General features: G+C 42.5%; 3 protein-coding genes and 1 pseudogene across 3 annotated transcripts; 1 reads left to right on the top strand and 3 right to left on the bottom strand.

Moving 5' to 3' along the window:
- Positions 1 to 669: 669 nt before the first annotated feature.
- On the bottom strand, positions 670 to 1,554 carry LOC147938152 (putative F-box protein At3g44060 pseudogene; annotated as a pseudogene).
- Positions 1,555 to 1,871: 317 nt separating this feature from the next.
- On the bottom strand, positions 1,872 to 3,591 carry LOC104712012 (MD-2-related lipid-recognition protein ROSY1-like). The gene is made up of 4 exons (XM_010428807.3): positions 3,357 to 3,591; positions 2,657 to 2,755; positions 2,368 to 2,528; positions 1,872 to 2,177 (listed from the first exon to the last, which is right to left on the bottom strand). Exons 1-4 carry the CDS (start codon positions 3,445 to 3,447, stop codon positions 2,070 to 2,072), a joined length of 459 nt encoding a protein of 152 aa, XP_010427109.1. The 5' UTR covers positions 3,448 to 3,591; the 3' UTR covers positions 1,872 to 2,069.
- Positions 3,592 to 4,403: 812 nt separating this feature from the next.
- LOC147938151 (chaperone protein dnaJ 3) lies at positions 4,404 to 7,062 on the bottom strand. The gene is made up of 6 exons (XM_087467409.1): positions 6,631 to 7,062; positions 6,029 to 6,194; positions 5,799 to 5,937; positions 5,357 to 5,633; positions 5,062 to 5,260; positions 4,404 to 4,968 (listed from the first exon to the last, which is right to left on the bottom strand). Exons 1-6 carry the CDS (start codon positions 6,781 to 6,783, stop codon positions 4,640 to 4,642), a joined length of 1,263 nt encoding a protein of 420 aa, XP_087323535.1. The 5' UTR covers positions 6,784 to 7,062; the 3' UTR covers positions 4,404 to 4,639.
- A 10,478-nt stretch (positions 7,063 to 17,540) lies between these two features.
- On the top strand, positions 17,541 to 21,137 carry LOC147938150 (uncharacterized). The gene has a single exon (XM_087465501.1). The coding sequence runs from the start codon at positions 17,541 to 17,543 to the stop codon at positions 21,135 to 21,137; it is 3,597 nt and encodes a 1,198-aa protein (XP_087321627.1).
- The last annotated feature ends 1,080 nt before the right edge of the window (positions 21,138 to 22,217 follow it).

Below are 22,217 nucleotides of genomic sequence, written 5' to 3'. Positions count from 1 at the left end.
GTGAGAAAAAAAATTCTGATTACAACATAGGCTCACACATGACCTCCTCGATTATTGTTGAACACAAATAAAACTAGAAAAATGAAGAAGACTCGTGTCTTCTCTCCTTCTTCTTTTCGTACTCGTGCTTTCAAGATCCAAGGACTCTTCTTCTCCAAGCTTCCTTTAAACCCAAACCAGGTTGTTTTAACTTTTTTTTTTTTTCTTCTAGTATTTATGATTCGCAGGCATGATAATAAATCGTAAATCACTAAAAAATAAAAAAAGAACCTTAATAATTTATTATTGAAGACATAATAACTAGACTTACGGATGTGGATGATCACATGACTTGTATCTTAAGCTTGGATGAAGCTGCGGGAAGCTTTAAAAGATCCTCTGTGAGTTGCTTCTTTCTGGGGTCATCCATTGTAGGCGAAACGTAAACTTTCAGCGCTTGAAGACACTCCATTTTCAGTAATAAATGTCTAATGTGTTTCAGCTCGCTTGCATATATCCTTGATAAGCAACATCTTTATTTGGTTATTCGAGGAAATTTGAATCCCTACAAACCGTTGTCTTGGTCTAAATGTGTAACGATGCAGACCCTGAAGCATCAAGAGAAGAGGACTACAATTTAATTTCATATATATATATATATATGTAAGTAAGCTTTGTTAAGGGTTTGCTTCATGCTGAAAGAAGCAGCGATTTTAGGTCTGGAGAACAACGCTCTAGCAGAAGTGGCAGAAACTTTCTCCAACCTCTTTTACTACTCGAAAACTGTAATTCAACGAGGTCGTTGAACACCGGTAGTCCACCTTTGCAGCATACCGTAATCACCTGGAAACACAAACAATGAATGTTTTCATGTTTCTAATCTACATGACAATTTGGAGACTCACGCCAAGGATGGTAGCAGAGGCATAAGTTAGAACGATCAACATAATACCTACAGATATAGTGATAGATAACCGAGAGTTTCTTGATGGTTTTGTTGGATATGACGTATGAAAAATCTCGAGTACGGCCGTAATGATGTATGGTTAATAAGTCCTCGAATGCAGGACACGCAGCAAGTAACACAGCTAACTGATCAATCCTCAAAACATATTGAATCAAGGAGGAGAACCTTTAGTGCTGGGAGACATATGTATCCGGAGGAAGTCTTGGGCAGTCTAGTGCTGGGATGCACCAGTTTGTTACCAACGACAGCTTAACCAGTGTGTTGCGCTGGTGAAGACTTTGGATGGGAAAAAACGAAACCTTATAGATTCTATGTCTAGATGAAGCTCAGAGACACCGTGTTCCAGGGCATAACATATCCATCGGTCAACGTCAAATGATTTAAATTCAAGTGAGAACTTCTCCATATGTTTACCATCTTGGAAAGCCAATACACTGTCCACCCATCTTATATACATCTCTTTGGGGTGCCTGAAGACGGATTCGTCAAAATCAAGATTACGACTGAAAGCAAACAGAGTCCTCCACCTCTTGGAGAGAAGAGAGGTTGAAACAGCTTGTTTTCGTAGGAAAAAAGGAGACAAGAAGATCATCTGGAAGACTATCCATTGAAGCCACGCAATCCATAGAGACAGGCCTCATCCCTAGTGGTTCCTGAAACATGAAAAAGACAAAAAAAAGAAAAAAAAAAAAAAAAGAGAGAGAGTTCAATCTAAACCCTAAAAGGTTCAACTTTCACGCAGCAAACTTCTTATCCACGTCACAAATTTGGTGGATCAATTTATTTGTTTTGGTCTCCTGCTAGGTCAACTTTAGGTTGTTTATATGGTTTTTGCTTTCGGTAGGGTTTATTCTTTAGTGGGAATAGTCAGAAAAGAAAACAACAACCAAAAAAACTTTCGTTGTATAATTTGGTTAGGTTCAAATTTGGGTCAAGAGATTTATCTTTTATTATGTAGATATGTATAAATAATAAGCTTAATAGCAGATAATGGTCTGTTCACTCTTTGTTCCATGTAGATTATCAACACAAGTCTCAAAAGCGCAGATTCCTTATTTAGACACCACAAAAGTAAACACAGAGAGATTCACAAAGACGTCAACGTATTTAACACCATAAAACTTTAAATAGCAAAGACCGCGGATTTTAATGTGATCTTGAATTTGAAGCTGATGCACGTTAGTCTTCCGCCATTCTTGTCGTTTATCGTCATCTTCAGCGTGTAAGTGCCCTGTTTCAAAAGAGAAGCCACTCTAAATGTGTTTGAAGATTTACCAAATAAGAAATGAGAAGTAATCTCAAACCACAGTTAATGTATATTACCAACAACCTGTCCTATACAGTTTCATACATATATATATAACTTTCGCTTATAGATTATTCTAGGTGTATCTATTGAAAGGGTGTTAAAGATATCTTACAGGCGGCGTAATTGAGGGGAGGGTTTGAGAATGAGAGAGCACAAAGTTGCCTGGTGCAACCGGACAGGCCGTCTCCTCGCAGAGGTCATGAGTTTCGGTATGGACAGGAATCCCAAAGTATGAAACCCTGATCACTACTTTTCCACCAGAGATATCTTCGCCTATGCACATCAGCACACAAGATTGAAATGTTGAAACTCAAGAGTATGTTACAAAGTTTCCAACAATAGAGTCGAAGTTTAAACAAAAGGAAGCAGGAAGATCATAATAAAAAAGGGGGGGTATTTACCAGTAGAACCCAAAATCTTAAATGTTGCAGCTTCACCACTCACAACGGGGTTAGGAGAGATCTTCACACCCGTGACCTTGACGGGATCGAGCCTCTTATCTACAAACACTCAGAAACAGTTCATGGCAAGTAAAACAAAAGACACCAATATCATTGCCAAATAAACAAACATGGGACAGCAACCAAAAGGTTAATGCATTTTTGATGTATTCAAAGAGAGAGAATCAAACAGAGAACAACACTGTATTAAGAAAAAGTGTCTCTCTTTCTGGAAGAGATTGCTAACATAACCAAGAAGATAATGTTGGCTGAATTGAGCTAAAATAATCTGCTGATTCAGTTCAACATATACCAAGAACAAGAAGATCTCTCAAGGATCACACAAATTTAGTTCCCACTTTGATTATTATTTTCAAGACTATACATCCAAGAAAGAAATTGATAATTTCAACAGTAAGATCCTTACATATATTACATGCTTCAAGAATTTAAAAAGATAGATAGATAGTTTTCTTGCATAGATCAGAGACCAAGTTCACCCTCAAAATTGAAAGCAGCAATCAGAGAGTGTTAAAGTCGAAGCATCTTCTATAAAGATTCAAACTTCATGGAAAATTAAAGTGCTTTAAAGATATAACAAAAAATAGAGACCCTTAACTTAATCTGATAGAAGACAAAGGAGGGAGTTTAAGAGACAAACCGCAGTAGGAGAAAGAAGTGGCGTGCAAAGCAGGCAAGAGGAAGAGAGATATGAGGAGAAGAAGCAGAGGTTGAGCTTGAGAAATCGCCATAGATGAGTACTGTGATTGTAGATGAAAGAGAAAAAAAAAAAAACTGGAGAATTTGGTGGAGATTAGGGAATGAGACAAAAGAAAATTGAATCCAACGGTTTCTGAACACACCGAACAATCCAACGGTTCTAGAGTTTTGTCAGAGATATGTTTTTTAATTTAGTTGTTTTGAGAAATTAAGTTTTATATTATTTTTTTTTATCCGAGGAGTTCTCGGCACGTGGCTCATTTCTTGCTTCCAGCACTATAGCACAAATACCACAAATAGATTATTCGGTTTGGTTATTCAGCTATTTCGTACAAATATTTAGTTTGGTTTGATACGGTTCAATATTTTAAAACAATTTGGATACGTATATTTTTGTAATTTTAGTATAATCTAAATTATTTTACAGTTAGAATCAAATCTGTATAACTATTTGGTTCATCAGTGAACCGAATCAAACAAAACGAATAGCAAAACAAAAATCATCTAAAATCCTACAGATCGGTTTTACTTAATAGTAACCGACCCAAACCAAAGTGACTAAAAAGCAGTTCGATTTGATTAGTATACAGTATTCCGGTTCGGTAGCAGGCCTAGCTACTAGATCACCAGGTTTCAATGTTGTGGCGGCCGGCGGCTGGGGTAACGTGGCATTAACCAAGCCACACCAACAATAACCTGAACCTGACGCAATTAAACTTGCTTTGACAGATAAAAGAATTAAATCCCAGTAGTTTGTAATGACCTGATTACTTAGAGTTCTCTGGTGGCTGTATTGGCTGGTGGTGTTGTCTAATATTCCACGAACCCCGGTTGAGTTTTGCAGATACAGTACCTTTATCTCGGTCTGGGTTGTTACGGGTTCTTGTTGTGGTCAAGGGTTTATAACAGTAGAAACGAAAATGCACACCAGCATCAACATAGAAAAAGACATAACATAGAGAAAGACATAGTAATATACTCCATGTTCTTAGACATTAAATTACTACAAATTTAATTATCAAAAACCACAAAATTGTAACAAGGCCTTAATTTTTAAGAGTCAGAAAAAGAGAAAACAAGTTGGCTGTTCCACTTCAACCAAAGTGGGCAAATTCTTAAACCGTACCAAACTCCATAAAGACTCCAATACACTTAGAATGAAAAAGGAGAAGACAAATGTTGGAGCCAAACCCATGTGGGAAAAGTCTCTCTCTACGGAGTTGCTTACTGCTGGGCACATTGCACCCTCTGAGCACCACCAGGATGGTCATCATCATCATCGTCATCATCATAAGCCTCTCTTTGAGCTTGTGCCTTCCTCCTCATCTCATCCTCAATGTTCACATCGTGTAGAGTGGTCTCCTCACACTCATCTATCTCCATGTCGCTCAACTGAGCTGTTGAGGGCTTGGGCAAAACAGCTTCCAGTGCTTTGGTCTGCTCAGGGCTCAGCGAGTCCGGGAAATCCACTGTGAAGTGGATGTACAGCTTACCCTTCATGAACGGCCTCTGGTATACCGGCATTCCCTCGTCGCTTATGGCCTTGTATGAATCTGTCAAGCACATCAAGATAAGTCAGCATGTTTCAATGAAAGACAGATAACTGCAAAAAACAAAGGGGCATTATGATGCATCTGAATACGTACCAGGTTTCACGACCTCCCCAGGATTAGATTTAATGAGAAGACTTCGGCCATCCAAGTGAGTCAGAACAAATTGGAAGCCACATAAAGCTTCTGTTAGAGAGAGCGTGTGTTCCACAAAGAGGTCTTCTCCCTTTCTCTTGAACTTTGGGTGCTCTTTCTGCTGAAGGACAAACACTATATCTCCAGTGACAGTGTCAGGCTGTTCCAACAATAAACAAAAACAGTTTAAGTCACAAGAAGGAGAAAAAGAAACAAGAGTAGTCAAAGCAGGAGTAAAATGTCTGAGGGTACATACCGCTTCATCTGCTTGTCCTTCGAATGTGATCTTCTGACTGTGTTGCATTCCCTTCTCCACATTCACTTCAAGCACCTTCTTCTCAGGAATAACCTTGTCTCCTTTGCATTGTGGGCACCTGTCCCGATCATTGATGGTCTCACCTGTTCCTTTGCATTCATTACATGCATGCTGCATCTGCTGGATCATTCCAGGTCCGAGCTGCCTAATTGAGACCTTCATACCTGTACCCTGACACCCACCACATTTCAAGGAGGCTCCAGACTTTGAACCCTTTCTGCAATCATAAATAACAATCACAAATTAACAACCTTTTCAGCATCTGGTGTCCAAAAAAGTTGGAGGAATAAACTAAGAATGATTTTGAAATAAAGGACATCTGTCAAAGCTTCACCTAAGTTATATTATTAGGTGAAAGAATGAAGAAGAAGAAGGTACTAACCCGTTACACTTGGAGCAGAGAGTATTCCTAGAAAGTGAGAGCTTCTTCATTGTTCCAAGGTACACATCCTCCAAAGAAACCTTCAAGGGATGAACAACATCTTCACCACGCCTCTGCCTCCTTCCCCGGCTACTACCACCTAATCAAAAACAAAGATACTCAAAATCAATCAAACGAAAACTCGCAATTGTGATAGCTCAGAGCAAAAAGAATGTCCAAGAGAGAGTCACCTCCAAACGGGCTTCCACCAAAGAAGGATGAGAAAATATCAAATGGATCATGTCCACCGCCTCCACCACCCAATCCTTCCTTGAGTGCATCCTCTCCATACTGGTCATAAATCTCACGCTTCTCCGGGTCACTAAGAACTTCATAAGCTTGAGCTAACTCCTTGAACTGCAATCAAATACATGAATTAAACTCAACTCAAAATCACAAATTAACTCATAACACCACAAACCAAAAACTCAAAAGACTCCATAACTTGACAAAGCAAACAACTTTAACCCCTCAATTGTCAAGAAGATGCAACACCAATCCAATCCAACAGAGCTTAAACAAAACATCTAGACCTTGAACTCTCCACAAAAGCTCATAACTTTCACCACTTAGTACGAAAAATATCTCAATTAAGTACATCTAACCTCAACAAAAGCATATAAATTCAGGAAAAAACTCACAACTTTATATTTCAGATCGGATCAAAATTCAAACATCAAAAAGCTCACAAGACATCAACCAAATCGGAGAAAGCACAATCCAAGTAAGAAAACCCAGATCGAAATTGACAGAATCTGAAGCGATAAGGAAAAGGGATCTAAAAAGATTGAACCTTCTCTGGATCTCCACCCTTGTCGGGATGGTTCTTGATAGCGGCTTTTTTGTAAGCTTTCTTGAGATCTTCAGGTGATGCGCTCTTAGGAACACCTAAGATCTCGTAGAACTTAGTGTTGTCGCTCTTCTTCGAGGGTCCTCGCCCGAACATCTTATCGCCCTTCTTACGAAAACCCTAGAGATCGAAGGGAGAGAGAGAGAGAGAAAGAGAAGCGCCTCTTCTCTTTCGATGGCGGAGACGAAGAAGAAGAAGAAGAAGAAGAAGAAGGAGATGTGTTGTTTGGGTTTGATGTGGCTGCTGTGTGAAGGACTTGTGTGCTTATGAAGAGGCTCAATTGCGTTTGCTTTTGTTCGAGGTTTTGTGGAGTTTGGATGGAACTCTCTAGAACGTTTTATTACTTTCTTTTTATTTTTTGTTTTTCCCCTTCTTAAAAAAATCTATTTTTACTAATATTTCTTTTCTAAACAAGAAAAATCACGTATGAACGTAAATTATTATTTTCTTATACAAAATACAAAAAGGAAAAATTATTTTATATGGTTAGACAATAAAAAAAAATGGTATTATTGAAAGACGTATGTTTTGCAACGACCCAGAGAGATGTATTGACTTTTTTTTGTTTTTGTTTTTTTATTTGTTTCATGACAATTTTTGCTTATATTAAATATTATTTTAATGCTTTTATAGAAATAATTTATAAAACTTATTTTATCTAATGTTCTCAACATGACTTAAGAATCTTTGTAATCGATTCACTGAAAATACCTACAGTATACATTAATTTATTAGTCGAAGTAGAAAAAAATTCATTTTGATTATAAATCTCAGATAATAAATTTTGTTGGAAAGAAGATTCAATTTGTTTTGTAATCAAAATATTTATGACATGAGAAAGCTCAAATATTTTATTTCATAAATGATATTTTGTTTCATAAAACAATAATATTCATGAAAAAAAAAATTATTTTGTTAAAATATTTTTATTATATTTCTTTCTTTCTTTTTTTCTATTCTTAGAAACTATTTTTATTATATTTCTTTTCCAACAAAAAGAAAAGCACATTTTTGATCCAGTGAAAAGGAAAATTAGTATTTGGGATGGGAGATGAAAAAGTTTATAAAAAATATTAAATATTATTAATATTTTTTAATTGATTTACAGAATTAAAGATTCATAATAATATTTTATACAAGAAATATTATAACAATTCAAAATATATATATATATAAATAATAATAATAATAACCTTCAAAAAACCTTAATTTGTATGGTTCCCAATAGAAAACTGCTGGTTCCCTGATGGTCGTGCTTCCGTGTTGAATTTAAGGCTTCCCACCGCTGGTGGCAAACCCCCCTTCCAACCGCTCCATCACTCTGACCCTCTTGCTCCCTCCTATACCCTATCCAACTTTCCCTCTTTAACCCTTACTTCTCCCAACCTGCAAAGAAAGTCACTTCAGCAAACTGCCACTTCTCTTTGGCTTGATGTGGTTATTTCTTCTTCTTTGGCTGCTCCTTCTACCCCCTCCTCTACTGATGTGTTGATGCAACCGATTGAAGATCTTACTATTGATTCATCCGACTCTAGTCCTCAAAACCATAAATCTGAAACTACTGTAGTAGGTAATACTATTGGATTGGAAAATTTTACTGTTCTAATCCCTAAGGCTACCTCCTCACTTAACACAAACAAGGCTTTAGCTTGTCCTACTTCCCAATCTAGTCCTTTCGATTTATCTGGTATTGTGAGGGTAATACTTCTAAAGAGAACACTGTTTGTACCGCCATTCTCCAATCTCAAGTGGTAAATGCTAAAAACACCATTACTGCTAAAGGGGTTTCCTCCCCTCCCCCCCCCCCCCCCAACCTACTCAACCCAAAACCCTTCCTGACAAACTGCGAAAGACTGTTGATCGTTCTCTTAAGCGACTTGCTCCGGTAAGTTACACTACAGCTGGGAGACCTACCATTCACATCCCGGACACTGTTTTCCAAAGAGGTGCAGAATTACACAAGGATTTCATACTGTGCTTCTTTAATGGAAGACCTCCCCTGTTCCACCAAATTCAAAGTGTTCTCAATCATATATGGGGAAAGGGACGTCGCTTAGAGATCCATGTCAATCACCACTCCAACTCTTTACTGGTTAGGGTTTCAAATGGCTATATCCGCCAAAAGGTACTTGAAAAATATATTTGGTATATTGGTGACTCAATGTTCCACACTGCTCTTTGGGCCCCTCACTATTCCACTGGAGACCCTTCCCTTGAGTCCATCCCTATCTGGATCCATATGCATGATATCCCTCTGGACCTGCGCACCACTGAGGGTATCAGTCTTATTGCAGGACTTGTTGGTAAACCAAAGAAAACCGATGATTACACAATTAATCTTGTCAGCCTTAAGGTTTCCCATGCTAAAGTTCTTGTTGACCTTACCAAATCTTTACCTGATGTGGTGGAGTATACACATGACAATGGTCAAGTGGTTGAAGTCAAAGTGGACTATCCTTGGCTCCATCCTACTTGCTCCAGTTGCCTCTCATTGCTCCTGTCAATAACCCTCCTCCCAAGGAATCTATTCCTATCTCTACGGTAAAGCAAGGTTCGGATGCACAGATCAGAAAAGTTAAGGAGGTTCCCTCCAAACACCATACTTCGAATCCAACAACCTTATCTTACCGTAAAAAGATAAAGCCCCTACTGCTTCCCCTGTCACTAAACCTTCCTCTTCTCTTCCAGCCTCCAATTCTGTTTATGTAACCTCTTCAACCTCGTTTGCCCTTCTTACCCCATCAAAGCCCAAACCAACGCCCCCATCCACCCCCGTCCCTCCCCCTAAACTGCCCACCCCATCAGTCTCCACTCTTCTTATTGATCCTTCAAAAACTCACCCTTTTGATCCCCATAACTACTTAGCCATCAACATCCCTGAAACTGGTCATGACTTACCTATGAGTGTTAGGCTCCCTGCTCGAGTAATGCCTTCTGGCCAACCTTACCCCTATCCTAACTCATCAGACAATTCGAAGTCTAATCTAAAACGATCCCGCTCTCACCCTTCTCCCCGTAGTCCCCCTTTGATCGCCTCTTCTCATCCTCACCCTAGCCAACCTTCGCTTTTGCTCCAACTTGAACCATCTTCTACTACCAATTTTTTTTCTAAACTCCCTCTCCCCAGGGTGAGCCTCCCGCTCATCTCTAATGGATATAAAGCACTTTGTTAGAATATCCGAGGCCTAAATGACCGGATAAGCATAAGCCTTTTTGTAGTTGGCTTAGATACCATCAGCCGCTTTTTTTGGAGCTATTTTGGAAACACACATTAAAGAAATTAGTTTGAACCATATTATAGCAAAGGCGTGTCAAGGATGAATTTTACCTCCAACCACTCAGCAGATCATGATGGCTGCATCATCATCATTTGGAAGGACCCAACGTCTATTAGAGTGATAAGTCAATCACGTCAAGCATTGACCTGTGAAGTTATTATTGCGAACAAGCTTCAATTCGTATTCACTGCAGTGTATGCGTCTAACTTACTTGAGGAAAGAACTGACATGTGGGTGGAACTGCTTCAACTCCAGCAATCTTTAGCTCTCGATACCTACCCTTGGATAGTCGGTGGTGATTTCAGTCAGATTATCCATCATGCAGAGCACTCCTCACCATTAGTAATCTGTATTTCCTCCTCAATGACAGAACTTAAAGATTGTCTCTCCCAGTTAGACCTGTTTGATCTGCGATTTCAAGGGCCTCTCTTCACTTGGAGCAATAACCAACCGTCTAACCCAATAGCCAAGAAACTAGATTGTGTTCTGGTCAATAACCTCTGGCTCTCACTTTTCCCGGACAACATCAATACCATACTTCCCCCGTTACCCTCTGACCACTCTCCTTGCCTTAGCAGGCACCCGACCTTTTAAGTTTTCAACTATCTCACTAAACACCCATACTTCCATTACGTGGTGGAAGAAGCTTGGATTCAGGCCGGAAGCTTTGCAGATAACCTGTTGGAAGCAAAAGACCATCAAAGGAGGAGAAAAGGGCCATTTCATACCCGTACACACTCTGAAAGTGCGAATTGCTACCTGTACAATTTTTTTTCAAAGAAAACAAAACGACGTCGTTTTTGAATTTTCGATGGCAGTCAATACACACGTGGACTCTGAGTCAGCATCTCTAACGGTTGACTTAATTCCGTTAACGTGGACTGTGAAATTGGCTCAATTTTGTGAGTATATGTATGAAATTTAAAATGTCTTAGGGTACATGTATAAATTGGCACTCCTTATTTGTACAGGTAGCAATTCGCACTTTCGGAGTGTGTACGGGTATGAAATGGCCCTTTGACTTAAAAACACTAAACAGAGAGAATTTCTTAAAGATTCAAGAGAGAGTGAGTGAGGCTAGCCGTTTGTTATTGGATGTGCAGGTACAGGCTTTGAACAATCTGTCCCCGACCGCTTTCCAACTTGAGAGAGACCTTCACGTTAAATGGAGTTTCCTGCGGGACATAGAAGAAAACTACTTTAGACAAAAATCTCGGATCAATTGGCTGAAGGAAGGAGATCTAAATACCTCTTATTTCCACAAGATTTGTCAGGCGCATGCAAGCTACAATACTATTCGCTCTTTCCTTCTTGACTCAGGTGACCTTCTAGTGGACCCGTTGGAAATGTGTGATCATGCCATTGCTCACTTCAAGTCTATTATAGCACCTAATACGTCGTGTTCACCTACGCTTTGGACTTCCCAAGAATGGCTCCATTCTTTTAACACCTTTCGGTGTATGCAAGATCAGGCTAGTGCAATGAAATTGGTGCCCACAACTGATGAGATTACTAAAGTGATGATGAAGTTAAACCCTAATAAGGCCCCTGGGCTGGATGAACTATCCTCAAGTTTCTACAAAGCTTCTTGGAGTGTCCTTAGTTTAGAAGTTATAACTGCTATTCGTAACTTTTTCCTCACATCCTTCTTGCCACCCTCAACTAACTCCACCATTCTTACTCTCGTGCCAAAAAAACTAGGGGCTTCAAAAATAGCAGACTATCCTCCAATTTCCTGCCTCAATACCCTCTACAAGGTGATATCCAAGCTGCTTGTCGCTTGTCTCAAGCCTATCTTCCCATCCCTGATATTGCCGAACCAAACTGCATTCATGAAGAACCATCTCCTATTGGAAAACACCATACTAGCTGCTGAGATTGTAAACGGATACCATAAGGCAGCGAGTCCTAAATGTATAGTGATTAAGGTCGATATCGCCGAGGCGTTTAACACCATCTCATGGGACTTTCTCTACAACTGCTTAAAAGGAATCTCCATTCCTCACCAATATTTGAGGTGGCTCCAAGCGTGTATCTGCCACCCCAACTTTACGGTTGGCTATAATGGTATGGTCCATGGATACTTCAATGGTAAACGTGGACTCCGGCAGGGTGACCCCGTCTCTCCTTATCTGTTTGTTATTGCCATGAACACCCTATTATTAATGCTGAATAAAGCGGTTGAAGATGGTAAATTCAAATAGCAGCATAACTGTTATAAAGCAAAGCTTACTCACCTTTGCTTTGCAGATGATCTTCTTATATTTCTGGATGGATCCTTGTCCTTAGTTCAACAAGTCCTTCAAGTCCTCTGTGAGTTTGAAGAACGGTCTGGTCTGGCAATCAGTATGCCAAAATCATCTTTTTCGCTCGGGGTCTTACTGATGAAGAAGTTGACTTAATCAAAACCACTACTGGTCTAACTCATGGCTGCCTACTGGTCTGTTATTTGGGTGTCCCTCTCTGTACCAAAAAGTTGACCATTCAAGACTGCGAACCATTGCTACAACAAGTGAAGGGAAATATAAATAACTGGTGTGCAAAACACTTATCTTTTGCTGGTCGCCTTTTGCTGATCAATACAATGATTGCAGGGATATCAAATTTCTGGTGCTCCACTTTTGTACTCCCGAAAAAGTGTATTGCAAAAATAAACTATTTATGCAGTGCCTTCTTATAGAAGGGTTTGGTGGAGGGACATCATAGTACAAGGTTTGCCTGGGACACGTTAACAAAAACGAAGGAGCAGGGAGGACTGGATATCCGCGATCTCACCTACTAGAATCAAGCTTGTACCATTCGACTCATCTGGCTTCTCTTCTTCAGATCAGGTTCGGTATGGGTTGCTTGGTTCAAACTTCACTTCTTGAGAGGATCATTAAACAACTTCTGGACAAAGAAACCATGACAACAATATCCTTGTTGGCAAATAAGTTGCTGAAGATGAGAGGAGATGTATTCAGCTGGATAAAATTGCGAGTAGAGAATGGACAATCATGCAGGTTTTGGTCAGAAAAATGGTCGCCTTTTGGGAGGATCTTTGACTTCATCTCGTCTGCTTCAGAGGCAAGACTTGGAATTCCAAAGAATGCTACTCTACATCAACTACACCGTCGAGGGCAATGGTTACTTCCACATGCTAGAACGGATAACCAACTTGCTTTACTAACCTATCCCACTACAGTGGACCTGACAAAAAAATGAAGATTACTATGAATGGGTACTTGAGGGGCAAACTCACCATCGCTTTTCTACTGGACAGGTATACAAACTTCTCCATCCTCCTTCTCCACTGGTCTCATGGTGTAAAGCGGTGTGGATCTCCCATAGTATCCCCAAACATAGCTTCCTCACTTGGCTCTTGGTCCTAAATTGGTGTCCTACTCGTGATCGCATTAATGGGGTCTCCAAACATATCCATCCTGTCTACTTTGTAACGCCTGTTCAGAGGATCGCGACCATCTCTTTTTTGCCTGTAGCTACTCTTCGTCGGTCTGGTCTGTTGTAGCATTATGATGCCAAATACAAACCTCTTCCTCCTGGGATGACACTCTAGGCGACATGCAAGCACTTCAAGGTTCCAAAGCGAAGAAACGTCTCACTCTACTTGCTTGGTAGTGTTCCTTATACCTGATATGGGAAGAAAGGAATCATCGGTTGCAACGCCAAACTTACAGGTCTATGGATACTATACTACGCTTGATTGACGCCACTATCCGTCACAGAATCACTAGTTTCATAGACTCTAACCCTTCCATGGCTTCAGCAATGTTTGATATTTGGTTTCGATCTACTTGGTGATGATACTATTTCATTGCCTAAACGCCTACTCGACTTCTACCTACTTGTAGGTTCAACCTAATTTCTATTGAATGTGTGTTTAATGGGTTTTGTCCTCTTTATTTGGGCTTATGCCATTATCAAACTCTAAAGTCAGGCTGGGCTTTAGTAAATTTTTATTTTTCTTTGCAATTAAATAGAAAACCTTTTTCAGAAAAAAAATATTATACAAACTATAAATTTAGGTTTTTTAGGTAATGATCTTAATTAACATAGGTTATGGATTGAGAAAGAAAATATACCTAGGGTTTCATTCCTCCAAAATAAAAGAAGATTCAATTGGATTATGAATGTGAACTAAATATTTCTAAAGGATTCATATTAGTAACTAACTTATGTCGGACTAATCATACAAGAGTAATAGTTTTGGTTAGATTTAAAAGAAAATAATAACTAAACCGAATATAACAGTGATGTACATTTATTTTATGTCATGCTTTAAGATAACACGCTAAGTATGCTACAAAATCAACCACATGGAAGAAGTTCGGTGGCATGGTAGGAAAAAAAAAATTGGAGATGTATCATTCGGTGGCATGGAAGAAATTTACGATTCTTTACAAAAAGTAAGATGGATTGACATTTAAAGATTTTAAATTTTTGATAATGCGATTAACTAATCAAACTTGAAATTTTTTGAAAATCCTATCAATTTTGTTCGTGTGTCATTTAAAATAACGCTTTGTCAATAGAAAAACAATCCATATGTCGATTATAATTATAGTAAGATTTAATCTTTGAAGTAAAAGAATCAATTAATAAATTGAAAATTTGAGAGTATGTCCATGGTTTTAAGATTGCCTTCTATACCAGCATTGCCACATAAATTAAACGTAATTTCCCCTCTCAGTAATAGTGATCTAAGCAATGATACTTGTATTGTATGTTATATGGGATCAAGTTGGTTTAATTTCACTACTTTCACATAACATGCAAAACTTGTAAATTCTTTGTATTTATCAAAAAAAATAACAAAAAATAAAAGAGAAATTAGTGTAAATTTATAATGAGATAGGGTACGTATTTATACTTTCTAGTTTGAGAATTGTTTGTGATTTCATATCTAAACTTGAAAACTAGTCGATCTTCATTGTCTGGGAGATCTTTCTACAACAAAAAGAAAAAATTAGAATTGCTTTACCAAAATTCCAACTATTTCATTTGCAAACAATTCCAAAAATTTTGGATATGCAAAAATTCTCCTCGTTTTGGTTTTATATTGCGTATGCATCTAGAGATTCCAAAACAAGTTGATCTAAATAACAAAGAATTATCTCATATGATATATCAATTTTGAAGGAGGGGAAGTATGCGAATGAGTTAGCAGCTACATCATCCAATATTCTAAGATTGCAGATCATATTTAATGTATTCATCTCTTGGTTGGAGTGATTAAATACCACCATGAGGCAATGCTTAATTTTCCGATAAAACGATTAGTTGGGAGGATGATTTCTATGAGGATTTTTGTTGTATCAAGGTGTTGGACATGGGCTGCGCCCAATATGCCACTCGGCCCAACAAGACAAGACAGTTGCTATTTCGGTCCGACAAAATTGGATGAAAGTCATTAGTAAAATCGTAAAGGGCAATCTCGGGAATTCACGATGGAAACCCTAGAAAACCTTCGGTCTACAGTCCGCTATATAAAGCAACAGTACTCGCTGGAGAATATCCATCAGACTCACGTACAATACCTCGAGAGCAAAACTTTGTGTCTAATCATATTTATTGTTTCCTGTATAATTCTCGTTAGCTTCCGAGCTCGTCGTGACTCACTTGCCAGTTCTCCTGTGAACTGACGAGCACGATCTTGACTCGTTTTAGTGACGACCTCGAAGTCCTATCGTTAATAAAAGAACAAACTTCTCTTTCCCCAAAAATCGATATTTATTTAGTGTTGTGCAATCCTCTGTACAAACAATTGGCGCCCACCGTGGGGCAAGAGCAGAACACTTCTTTTTTGACGAATCAATACCGACGGTCCTCACTTCCTCAAAGTTTCAAGATCTATGACGAATCCTAGCGACGATCTCAACGAAGCAATGGAGCAGCCGACGGAGCAGCCGACGGAGCAGCGATGGGGGCGAACGAGAACACGAACTGTCCTGCCTCAACCCTCTTCGGCGATCTCAACCGAAGGCCCCTCGCCGAGCACGATTCCTCCGCCAGCGCCCGACGCGCCCCTCGAACCCCTCGCAGCCACAAACATTGGACCCGGACCTGTCACCGACCAGTTGGTAACTAACGCCGCAACTCTCCTCAGCGCCGCTCTCACCAACACTGCCGCTCGCTCCAATGCCGCTCTCCCCAATGCTTTGCCCGTCCAAAGGAGCGGACTCGACGACCTGATGCAAGTCATACTCGATCGACTCGATGGTCAGGAAACGCGAACAAACGAGCGGCTCGAAGCAATTGTGGCAGCGCAGGAAGCGTCGCAAAATCAAATTAGCAGGCTCCAGCAACGAAGGAGCGAGCGCCAGAGTGAGAACGACCCCGGCGATCAGCACGCAAATCCACCGCCCCCTGCGATGTTGTCCGTAGAAGAACGCTACGAAAGCCATAGACGCCCACCAGCATCGATCATCGTAGGCTCCATGGAAGAACGCCCCAGAGAAGTCCCATCCGAGAACCAAAACCAAACGCAGAGACGAAGCGGAAGCCCGCCGACCCCAACTTTGCCGAGCCGACAAACCGACGCAGATCTCAAGGACAAAACCATACGGCGCCTTGAGATGATGATCCAAGAACTCTCCTCGAGAGTTCACCGGGCAACGAGCTCGGCCCCCAATCTCGACCGAGTACTCGAAGAGGTTCAGCGCTCGCCGTTCACTGCAAGGATCTCTCGCGTTCGTGTTCGTTACGTAAACAAGTTCATGCTCACTCCGTACAATGGATTAGATGACCCAAAGCCGTTTCTGACTTCTATGAGTTTTGCTATAAGCCGAGCTCACTTCAGTGAAGAGGAATACGAAGCTGGCTGCTGTCAACTCTTTGTCGAGAACCTAGCTCACGAAGCTTTGGGATGGTTCGCTCGGCTCCCGCTGAACTCTATCGGAAGCTACCACGAGCTGACTACCGCTTTCTTACAACACCATTCCACATTTATGATTCGAGGTGCCTCGAATGCCGATCTGTGGAACATGTTCCAGCAAACCAACGAGTCACTCCGGGATTTTATGGAAAGGTTCAAAAGAATAGTTTCAAAGCTCTCGATTGCTGACGACACAGCGATATCAGCTCTCCGCAATGCTCTCACTCACGGTTCCCGATTTAGGGAAGACATCATAGTCCATGAGCCCCTGTCTCTTGACGATGCGCTGCACCGCGCCAACAAATACATCGAGTTGGCTGAGGAAAGCGCATCGAGAGCGAACCGACTGCTGCCAGAACCGCCGACCTCTAAGTCGGCCAAAGGGAAAGAAAATGCGCAAGACGAGCATCATGAGCCTCGTCAACACCTTGACAAGGAGTATGCTGATAAGCTGGAAAAAAGCGAAGAAAGCTCAAGCGTTCGCTGTGAGCAATCAGGACCCTCAAGCATCCTCGTCGAAACCCTGGAATAACAAATGGGTCCGGGACCCATCGGGCAAAGGAGGAAAAAAGTATTGCGACTACCATAAACGAGCTGGGCATACCACTGAAGAATGCCGCACGCTCCAGCAAGTACTGCTCGATAAGTTTAAGGAAGGCCACGTTGACGTCGAACACGAGCGACGACTAATACCGGCTCACATGGATAACCAATTTTTTAACCCTGAGAACGAGAACCCAAGTAGGCAATACAATACAGCTCCCGCCCCACAGCACGGCACAGAGATCCTGCCCCCTCCCCCAGCACCAACCCTTAAGAGGAACCCCGAGCCGGCCGACGACCCAAACGCTCCGGCCCTGCGCCGAAGAATTAATATGATTATGGGCGGCCTAACGACTTGTCGTGACTCGGTTCGTTCCATCAAAGCTTACAGGCGGGGTTTAGAGGTCAAGCGGGACTGGATGACTCAAAGCACGCAGCCCATCACGAACTCCGAACCGATCATATTCACAGAAGACGATGCATCAGGCCTAGCAGGGCCGCACAACGACCCATTGGTGGTTGAGATGGCAATTGGTGAAAGCATCGTCACCAAAATCTTAATTGATACTGGCGGCTCGGTAAACGTCATCTTCAAAGACGTATTGATTCAGATGGAGGTCGACCTGCGCACAGCCGACCATGAAGTCCAACCCCTCACCGCCTTCGATGGCGATACAGTTATGACGGTCGGCACGATAATGCTTCCAGTCTACGTAGGCGGAACGATGCACTGCATCAATTTTGCCATTGTTGACAAACCAATCGTCTACAACGTTATCTTGGGGACTCCATGGCTGCATAAGATGAAAGCTGTAGCATCAACGTACCACCAGTGCGTAAAGTTTCCTACCTCAAGAGGTATATTCACGCTGCGAGGAAACCCGTTGATTGCCAGAACTTGCTTCATCGTCGAACGACAGCAGCGTAGTGCTCGCACCTTCGCAATCTCAGACCCCGCCGAGCAGTTAGATGGTCGCGTCCGTCCGAACACCGAGCTAACCATCCAAGTGAACATTGACCCTTCTGAAGCGACTCGCTGCGTAGGGATCGGTGCCGACCTACCAGAGGCTATCAAGGACGAGCTCGTCAAGTTTCTGCGCCAGAACGTCACCACCTTCGCGTGGAATATGAGCAGTATGACCGGGATCGACCCAAGTATAACCTGCCACGAGCTCAATGTAGACCCAACGTTCAAACCGGTCAAACAAAAGCGCCGTAAACTCGGACTAGAGCGCACCGCTGCCGTAAACGAGGAGGTCACAAAGTTGCTCGCTGCTGGATCCATCAGGGAGGTCAAGTATCCTGACTGGTTAAGTAATCCAGTAGTTGTGAAGAAAAAGAATGGCAAGTGGCGGGTGTGCGTCGATTTTATCGATCTTAACAAGTCGTGCCCAAAGGACAGCTTTCCTCTCCCAAGAATCGACCAGCTGGTCGAGGCAACTGCGGGAAATGAACTTCTATCGTTCATGGACACTTATTCAGGATATAATCAGATAATGATGCACAAAAACGATCAAGAGAAGACAGCATTTATCACCGACCAAGGCACTTACTGTTACAAGGTCATGCCGTTTGGTTTGAAAAATGCTAGTGCGACCTACCAGCGCCTTGTCAACCGTATGTTCGCCGAGCAGCTCGGCCACACAATGGAGGTATATATCGATGATATGCTGGTAAAATCAACCCACGCTGCCGATCACGTTTCGCATCTCGCTAAGTGTTTCGAAGTTCTCAACCGATATAACATGAAGCTGAATCCAGCAAAGTGCTCATTCGGCGTAACTTCTGGGGAATTCCTAGGATACCTCGTCACCAAGAGGGGTATCGAAGCTAATCCGAAACAGATTTCGGCGCTTACAAACCTTCTGTCTCCAAGAAATACTCAAGAAGTTCAACGACTTACCGGGCGAATTGCCGCCCTCAATCGATTCATTTCACGATCTACCGACAAATGTCTACCGTTTTACCAGCTGCTTCGCAGCAACAAAAAGTTTGAGTGGGATGAGAAGTGTGAGTCTGCCTTCCAGGAGCTCAAAAACTATCTCGCTACTCCTCCAGTCTTAGCTAAGCCCGACCAAGGAGAAACGCTCTATCTGTACATCGCCGTCTCCAGCTCGGCGGTCAGTGGGGTACTCATTAAAGAAGACAGGGGAGAACAACATCCCATTTTCTATGTCAGCAAAAGTCTCGATGGAGCTGAGCTCCGCTATCCAACCTTGGAAAAGCTCGCGTACGCCGTAGTTATCTCGGCTCGGAAACTACGCTCGTATTTTCAGTCCCACACCGTGGAAGTCTTGACTAACCAGCCCCTTCGGACCATTCTGCACAGTCCAAGTCAGTCAGGTCGTTTGGCCAAGTGGGCAGTGGAATTAAGCGAATATGATATTGAATACAAGAATCGCACTTGTGTGAAATCTCAAGTACTCGCTGATTTTTTGGTCGAGCTCTCTCCCGAACTAGAATCAGGCACTCCGCGCGAAGAGAAGTGGTCATTGCACGTCGATGGTGCTTCCTCCCGACACGGCTCCGGGATCGGCATACACCTTGTTTCACCAACAAGTGAAGTGCTCGAACAATCATTCCGGCTCGCCTTTGCTGCCTCGAACAACGAGGCCGAGTACGAAGCCTTGATCGCAGGAATGAGGTTGGCTAGCGGAATTGGTGTCAAGAAATTACAAGTCTTTTGCGACTCACAGCTGGTGACCCACCAGTTCAGCGGTGATTACGAGTGCAGGGACGACCGAATGGACGCTTACCTTAAAGTTGTCCAAAACCTATCCGGTTTATTCGAGTCGTTTGAGTTGACGAAAATTCCTCGCAGCGACAATGCTCCGGCCGACGCCCTGGCCGTGTTAGCGTCTACATCTGATCCTGACCTCCGTCGAGTGATCCCAGTCGAGAGTATCGATCAACCGAGCATCAATCTTCCTGCGAACATCGACCCTATCGCTCAAGATTTTAAAAAGAAAAAGGTTATGGAGGATGAGAATGTCAACGTTCCAGCCTCAAAGAAACAAAGAACAAATGACGGTACTCCCGTACTAACACTGATTATCTCTGAACCATCGGCCGGTGCACCATCAACTTTCGGTGAATGCTCAGCCGAACAGGAATCTGCCGAACAAGGATCCACCGAGCTCATGCCTAACGACCAAGTATCTGAAGGACAGGAGTCCGCTGAACAAGGATCCACCGAGCAAATATCTGCCGAACAACACAATTCCGTAGGACAAGCATCTGCCAAGCACGAGTCCGTCAATAAAGAACAAACTAGTGCCGAACCGAAAGAGCGACCGTACGACTGGCAAAAAGAAATCCGTGGTTACATCGCCAATGGAATTGCTCCATCAGACAAATGGGAAGCCCGACGCCTCCGAGCTCGTTGTGCGCATTACAAACTTTACCGCGGTGAAGTCTTCCGTTGGAGCGCGTCTGGAACCCTTTTGGCTTGCCTCGGTCCTGCCGAAGTCGAAAACGTAATGAGAGAGGTGCACGAAGGCGCCGGTGGCAATCATTCAGGAGGTCGTGCACTCGCAATGCGCATACGCAATAATGGTCATTATTGGCCTACCATGAACGACGATTGTGAGAAATTTGTCGCGAAGTGCGAACAATGTCAACGCCACGCTCCTATTATTCACGCGCCAACCGAGCTTCTGAGGACAGCAACACCGCCTTACCCCTTCATGAGGTGGGCAATGGATATCGTTGGACCACTCCCGTGTCTCGTCAAAAGAAGTACATCCTCATCATGACGGATTACTTCACCAAGTGGGTCGAAGCTGAAGCCTTCGCAAAAATCGGAACTCCGCAAGTCCAAAAATTTGTGTGGAAAAACATCATCTGTAGGCACGCAGTTTACCTCGATCCAATTTGAAGGTTTTTGCGCGAAATGGAGAATCCGCCTAAGCAAGTCCACACCTCGCTACCCGCAGGGAAACGGACAAGCTGAGGCGACCAACAAAACAATCATCGACGGACTCAAAAAACGGCTTGAAGACAAGAAAGGCCTCTGGGCTGACGAACTCGATGGTGTCTTATGGTCGCACCGTACCTCCCCTCGCCGATCTACGGGACGGACCCCGTTCTCCCTTGCATACGGAATGGAAGCACTTGTACCAGAGGAAATCGGCGTGCCAACACTAAGACGCTCCATGCTCGTTCATGATCCCGCATTGAACACGGAAATGATGCTCGATACTCTCGACACCCTCGAAGAAGAGCGCGGCAGAGCACTTATCCGAATCCAGAACTATTAGCAGCAAGCCGCGAAGTTCTACAACAAGAAAGTCAGGCCTCGCCACTTCGATGAAGGTGATCTCGTCCTCAGGAAAGTCTTTGAAAACACCGCCGAGCTCAACGCAGGAAAGATGGGCGCTCACTGGGAGGGCCCATACTTGATCTCCAAGGTCGTCACCCCCGGCGTCTACCAGCTCCTCACCTTGGACGGCACTCCGATTCCCCGTTCGTGGAATTCCGGAAACCTGAAACGCTATTACCACTAGAAGACAAAGCGTCACTCGTCACTCGTCAAAAAAAAAAAAAAAAAAAAAAAAAAAAAAAAAGAACGCTCGTACTACCGAGCTCTCCCTTTGTACTATGAACTACGAATGGCTTGATCCCTCTCTGAGGGTACGTAGGCAGCCCGTCAAAAGGCGCAGCTATACCAAAAAATTTAAAACAAAAGTTTAGACATTTCAAAACTAAAACGAGCTCTCTCGAACGAGTCCATCTCAGCGAGATGTCCAGCTCATACATCGACCCTCTGGCCAAGGGAGCGATTTAGAACGCGTTCCTCATGGATGCAGCGGTGAAATAATTCGCACAAAAAAGCC

Source organism: Camelina sativa, chromosome 9 (assembly GCF_030686135.1).
Source record: "Camelina sativa cultivar CO46 ecotype springtype chromosome 9, ASM3068613v1".
Taxonomy (NCBI): Eukaryota; Viridiplantae; Streptophyta; class Magnoliopsida; order Brassicales; family Brassicaceae; genus Camelina; species Camelina sativa.
Note: the sequence above shows the minus strand (reverse complement) of the source record. Positions and strands in the feature narration are given on the sequence as shown.